The sequence below is a fragment of the Magnolia sinica genome, chromosome 3, assembly GCF_029962835.1.
Source record: "Magnolia sinica isolate HGM2019 chromosome 3, MsV1, whole genome shotgun sequence".
In the NCBI taxonomy this organism is placed as follows: Eukaryota; Viridiplantae; Streptophyta; class Magnoliopsida; order Magnoliales; family Magnoliaceae; genus Magnolia; species Magnolia sinica.
In genome coordinates, this window is record NC_080575.1 from 23,567,971 (window position 1) to 23,575,124 (window position 7,154).

The window sequence follows — 7,154 nt, forward strand, 5'->3', positions numbered from 1 at the left end:
ATCTGCTTTCGTTGCATACACGCGCCCGATTAGCATGTGCGAAGGTCAAGTAGCATTCCCCGTTTTTCCGCTGAAACTCATCCTTTCGTCGGATGTAAACCACATGGTCCGTCATTACCACACGCCAGCTACACTAGCCTAAAGCTAGGTGGCTAGTTCCGTGCGAGGGGACGGATCGATTGCTCCCCTGGTCGATGCTCTGTGGGCCCCACCATGATGTATGTGTTTCATCCATTCCGTTTATACATTTTTACATAACATTTTATGGATTCATTAAAAAAAAAATGATAGGTACCTAAATCTTAGGTGGACCACATAACAAGAAAACAATAATAATTGGATATCTACCATTAAAATCCTTCTAAGGTCTACCGTACTGTTTATTTGACATCCAATCTGTTGATTAGGTCATAAAGACCCAAATGGATGGAAAAAATAAATATCAGTTAGATCCAAAACTTTTAAGCCCAAAATGTTTTTAATGGTCAACGTTTATTCAACATTGTTTCCTTTAATGTGATCCACTTGAGATTTAGATATATCTCATTTTTTTTTTCATATTGTAAAATGATCTATAAAAATAGATGGAAGGCATGGATGAAACACATACATCATGGTGGGGCCCACAGAGCACCGACCAACAGCCAATGGCTGGTGGCACCGTGGCAGGGGGAGTAGCCAATCTGTTTCTGTGTGAGGACGAGATGACGCTCCTCGAGCTCCGAGTTGTATGAACGGTTCAAAGGAGATTAAAGGTATATGGGCCCCACAGTGATGTATTTATTATATATACACCGTTCATATATTTTTAGAGATCATCTTAAAGTATTATCTAAAAAATTATTAATATCCAAAGATCATCTGGACCATACCACAAGTAGCAGCAGCGAATGATTTTCACCATTAAATATTTCGTGTGGTCCACTTGATAGTTAGATCTGTCTTATTTTTCATTGTAAGCCTTATGACGAGCTCGCCAAATGGATGGACGGTTTAGATATAACACATACCCCATGATAAGACCTACATAACTTGCTAAGTTCATTACAGTAAGTCCCCGCTCACTGTATATATATATATAAAAAAAGGTCAGTGCTTTCGTGCAATGCACGTTAATATACATGTTTGGTAAAAACATGAATACAGTACCGGATAGTTTTTTTAGAGCCATGTGGGGCCCACCTTGATGTATATGTTTTATCTAAGCTGTTCATCTATTTTCACATATCAATTTAGGTCTTGAGAAAAAAAAAAACATATATTAAAGGTTGAAGTGGACCACATTACATGAAAAGTTAAATTAAATTCACACGGATCCGAATCGTACCTAACTCGATCAGACTTGGTTTCTCTAACCGAGTCGGACTCTGTTCGGGTCAGGCGAATCATGTATCGGATCTGTTCAGGTCAGGTGACCTGAATTTGATACAAGATCTGATCGAGTCCGGGTCAAACCATTATCATTTCGGATCTGATCGGGTTAAACCCAATCCGCTCCGATGCGGACCGATGCCCACCTCTAGTGGGTACATGTGGGGGTGCGTGTGTTAAATAAAATAAATAAACAATTTTCTTTGGTGCAGGCCACGCCTATCATAGACCTTTCCAATACCGGTCGCCAAACCAAACAGGCCAACCAATTAGAAGTGATTTCAACACAGGCAATCCGGACTCATAGTATATATTATTCTCTGTTTTGGGTTATTGGTGTGGCCTAGTATTTTCTTTCCTTTTTTGGGGGGGTTGATATTAGAAAAAATTAAATTAAATTAAATTAAAAAAAGAAGGTGAAAGCCACGCCAATCATATACCTTTCCAATACCGGTCGTCCTCTCCATTCCACTCTATATGAGGAGAGATGACTAACAGGTTCTGGCAACAGCATTCAATGGCTATCTTATCATTACTTCTCTTCTTCCCCATTCTTCTTCTAATCCTGTATGGATACAATGGAGCTCAATACAAGAAACTCAATCTACCACCTTCTCCATTCAAGCTTCCGATTATAGGAAACCTCCACCAGTTGGGTTCCCTACCACACCACTCTCTCCGAACCCTTGCTGAAAAATACGGCCCGCTAATGCTTATCCACTTTGGCAGCATCCCCACCCTCGTTGTTTCAACAGCTGAGATGGCTCAAGAGGTCTTAAAAACCCATGATATTGATTTCGCAAGCCGGCCAGCTTTCAATGCAGGAAATCAACTTCTCTACAGCTGTACTGACATGGCCTTATCACCCTACGGTGAGTACTGGAGGCAAGTGAGGAAAATCTGCGTTACCGAGCTTCTAAGTCCTAAGAGAGTGCAGACAATTGGGTTTATTAGGGAAGAGGAAATCGCGATTATGGTCAAGGAGATTAAGGCTTCATGTTCGATCTCAGCTGTTGATCTGACCGAGAAGTTTCTCACTCTATCGAGCAGCGTTGTATCAAGGGCTGCTTTGGGGAAGAAATACTCAGAAGACGATAAAGGAAGTAGTTCTTTTGCTGAACTGGCTAGGGATCTGACAATCCTTCTAGGAGCATTCTGTGTGGGAGATCTTTTCCCAGGGTTTGGATGGTTGGATGTTTTGACAGGCTTGGATGGAAGATTAAAGAGGAATAATCGAGGCTTGGATAAGTTCTTTGAACAAGTGATAAAGGACCATCGCAATAGCAAGACCAAAGATGCAAACGACAAACACATAGACTTTGTGGATATATTGCTTCGCGTTCAAAGGGAAATCACAACTGGCGTCCAACTCTCCGAAGATAACATCAAAGCCACTATCTTGGTAGTCAACCCCATCTCTCTCTCTCTCTCTCTCTCTCTCTCTCTCTCTCTCTCTCTCTGTGTGTGTGGGTGTGTGTTTGTGTGCGCGCGCGCATTGAGTTTTTACATACGGGGACATGGTTGGTTTATCCAAGCCATTGATCAGACGACCGCATCATGGATAACAGTAGTTCCTGGAAAATCTCTTCCAATGGTTAACCCTAACCTTTTCCATTATTGGAACCTATCCTCAAAAACACCTGTTTTAGGCAACGGACAGAACAGCCAAGCTATGTGAAAACAAAAAGGCTATGGGGACCCCACCGACTTGTATATGTAAAATACACTCCATCCTTCTAGTGATAACCCTTATCTTCACCGCACATTCAAAAGATCATCCTGATCAAAGGATCAGATGGGCCATACTAATGGGAACAATGATCATTTGGTGTGGCTCGCATAAGTGTTATGTCAAGCTGATCTTTTAAAAATAAAATAAAAACATAAAAAATAAAAAACCAAAAAAGAAGGCTATTTCATTAATTGCTGAACAAAAGTGGCTACACAGCCTACACCATACTGCAGGCCCTTCGGGGGCAGCCCCAGCTGCAAAAATAAGCCGGGGGCCTATCATATAGGGACGCATAGCGGCCCTCTCTGCGCAAGAGAAAAAGCTCAAGAAAAACCGACAAATAAACCATCTAGAAAAAGCACTGAACTAGACGCCCGGACTGTACCTAGCCCGACCCTATCTAGGAAAATCAGGCCGCGCACATGCCTTGGGAGTGAGGCCGTGTGAACATGGAGAGAAATAGCTTGACTGCCACTCCCTTCCCAGGCCATACCGTCTGCCGGGCCATTCCCTTCACGCGGAATATGGCTGAAGTAGAAAGTGCCGAACTGCAACAATCGCGAGATCCTAGCAATCCATGGCTTCCACCACCAAGGGATGCTGGATTTCCCAAGGAGCAAATCCACAACCAATTTTGAATCCGATTCGACTGCCACCTTCTTCAGGCCCCTGTCTAAGCAAATAGACATCCCATTAAAATCGCTCGCAACTCCGCTAAATTGTTGGACCCAACTCCATAGCCTGCCGAGAAGGCAAGAATGAAGTCGCCATTGTCCTTACGACCCATTATCTTAGTATCTTATCTTCATTATCCTGAGTATGCTTGATTAACTTGTTTGATGAAAAGTGATACACCCATCCCTTTGTTTCCCTTGGAATCAACGACCTCGGTTAGAAATTCAATGGAAAATGTGTGTTTTACGAGCTGGGTTGGTGGAAATGCATCTGCATGCCACAGTCAATAGAGAAAAGACCAATGACGACCACGATCTTTTAACTTGTATACTGGGGGAAAGGTCCATTGATGATAAGTTTGTTAGATCAATATCTTGGATAAACCGACCATGCACTGTATGGAAGGTCCCTATTCGCCACAAATGAGGAACTTAGCTACGTGCATACATATATACGTGTGTATGTAGGTATTTATAAGCTACCATCTACCTAACTGATAACTTCCAACATGTCATGTATCCAATTTTCCCAATATGTTGGCCCCACCAAGATGATCACCATATGTAAAAATTAGCCCCATTTTATCAATGGGCAGACATATATATTTTTATATTTATCTGCATCTGTTACTTTTTATTAGCCCACAGGATGAGTGAATGTGGCTGATTTTGCACAAGGTGATCCTAACTGCGGGCTGAATTTATCTCAACAAATTGGGGCCCACACTTAATAACAGCTTCCCTACCCTCATTCCCATGATTTGGAAATAACTTAACTATTTATAACTATGTACAAAGTTTTTTTTTAATTATTATTATTAAACAAAAAGTGAAATCAAGATTTGGGTGGAGAATGACTCGAAAGTGATAGTTGATAGCCTCATCAGGAATTGGTGGTCCTGATTGGATTAGCTAAAGGGAAAAAAATAATAATAATAAATAAATAAATTTAAAGTAAGAGTATCTTTTAAACCAATGGAGGCTAATGGGGTGGCGGATGGGTTTGCGAGGTGGGAAAGCCAGTCTCAATCAAAGCATTTCTTTTCTGATAGAGTAAGATTGCCACCCACTGTCTAGGGTACATTGTTCCTTGACAAAGTGGGGATAGGGGCTATCCGGATGAGCTAAGGTGTTGTCGGGCTTTGTTGTTTCGCTATAGGACGGATATTATATGTGGGCCCCAGCGTTTTTCCCGCCAGAATTACAAGTATCCTTTTGGTGTGAATAAATTTTTATCTGCTTTAAAAAAAGTGAAGCCACAAGTAAGGTGGGTGCTGAGATTTCCAATTTTTGGGCTATATTATTTTTGATAATCTTAATTGACAATTCAAACTCAACATGGTAAGTGAAGTCCACACTTACAGCTTAAGTTTGAATATATGTGATGTCTTTTCTCTCTTTTTTCTCTCGCGTGGGAGAAAGTGGAATAGACAGAAGTCTTCTACGAGTGGGACTTGAAGATTTCATAGGAATGAAAACTTAATCTGTAAATGTGGACTTCCCTTACATGAGGAATGTAGGGTGGGGTGATGGCTCTACCATATTTGGATTGTTAAGGTTTTGGTTAGTATTTCCTAAGAAGGGGTTAAATATTGTAAAGGTAGGAAATAAGTTTATTGGATGATTGATTGACTCAATTACTGATATGCTTCCTTTTTCCATTTTTTTATCCTTAGGACATGTTCGTTGCAGGGACTGAAACGACATCAGCCACCTTAGAATGGACAATGACTGAGCTTATTACAAATCCTAGAACGATGGTGAAAGCTCAAGAAGAGGTAAGAAGAGTGATTGGTAGAAAAATGAAGGTGGAAGAGAAGGACATTGTTGAGATGAACTACTTGAAAAACGTAATTAAGGAGACTTTGCGACTTCACCCTCCTGCGCCCCTATTAATTCCACACCAATCCATATCAAGCGTGACGCTACAAGGCTATTTTATCCCTCCAAAAACACGGGTCTATATCAATGCATGGGCCATTGGAAGGGACCCTAAATTATGGGAGAAACCTAATGAGTTTCTCCCAGACAGATTTACGAACAGCCCAATTGACCTCAAAGGAAATGATTTTCAACTTATTCCTTTCGGGTCAGGGAGGAGGATTTGCCCTGGAATGACATTTGCCTCCTATACTATGGAGTTTGCTCTTGCCAACCTTTTATATTGGTTTGATTGGGAGTTTCCTGCGGGTGTAACAAAGGAGAACCTAGACCTGAGTGAAGAAATTGGGATGGCTTCTCATAAGAAATATCCTCTTCTTCTTGTTCCAAAATATCACTTTTCTGAAGCTGTTTAGACATTCTGCTTACAAACTGGAGTTATCCTACTAGTTATTGTAGCTATGTTATGTAAGCAAATAAGGAGGATCTTCACATGACAGAAGCTTCAGGGTTGGCTGCTCATCAGAAATTTCCTCTTCATCTTGTTCCAATATTTCACTATATTATGTAAGCAAATAAGGAGGATTTGGAAATGAGTAAAGCTTCAGGATTGGCTGCTCATAAGAAATTTCTTCTTCATCTTGTTCCAATATATCTCTATGTTATGTAAGCAAATAAGGAAGATCTAGAAATGAGTGAAGCTTCTGGGTTGCCTGACCATAAGAAATTTCCTCATCATGTTCGAATATATCATTTTAAAATTTTGTTCAGGCATTCTGCTTGGAGTTGTCATACTAGTTATAGTAGTGATTTTTATGTTTTTATTTTTATTTTTTTTTAGTAGTGATGTTTGAAAATTGCGACCTAACTGTTACAAGCAAAGCTTGAAGATATGACTAATCGTCCTAAAGGGGGGTAAATAGGGTTTTTCAAAATTTAATTAATCCAATTGCATGCACTTACTTCTAAACAATCAAGTAGGAAAATTAATTTAAATAAGAAGTGCACCAACTAAGTTAAAACAGTGATACACATCATTCATGCATTTTAACAAACATATTTTGTGGAGAAAATGAATGGAGCATAGAGATCAATCAATCAACACAAACCATGAATCAAAACATTCACCACGATGCACAATTATGTATAGTGGTTCAACTACATGCCTACTCCACTTGTAGCTAACCCACTCTCTCCTAGAGTGTGCCAGATTTCGCTATTCAATTATTTTAAATGAGGTTCATCATAAACCTTCACAACCTGCACAAGGTTATTATTTACCTAGAAAATATCTTATCAAGTCGTACATAAAGAAACAACACGTATTCTCTCATCGGAAGCCTACGTAAGGAGTTAGCAAGTTTGGAGAAAAAATCTGAATTTTAATCCCACACAAGGAATGGTTTTCAAACATAAATAGACTTCAAGATCTTCCAAGTTGTTGAAGACTCTTCAGATCCCTTGTACCACAATCGAGTGAAAATACTCCAATGTTG

The 7,154-nt window shown here is 40.1% G+C and overlaps 1 protein-coding gene across 1 annotated transcript; it reads left to right on the forward strand.

The window, feature by feature from the left end:
• Positions 1–1,843: 1,843 nt before the first annotated feature.
• Positions 1,844–6,450, forward strand: LOC131239705 (cytochrome P450 71A1-like). Its single transcript, XM_058237540.1, has 2 exons — positions 1,844–2,773; positions 5,454–6,450. Exons 1-2 carry the CDS (start codon positions 1,859–1,861, stop codon positions 6,072–6,074), a joined length of 1,536 nt encoding a protein of 511 aa, XP_058093523.1. The 5' UTR covers positions 1,844–1,858; the 3' UTR covers positions 6,075–6,450.
• Positions 6,451–7,154: the final 704 nt, after the last annotated feature.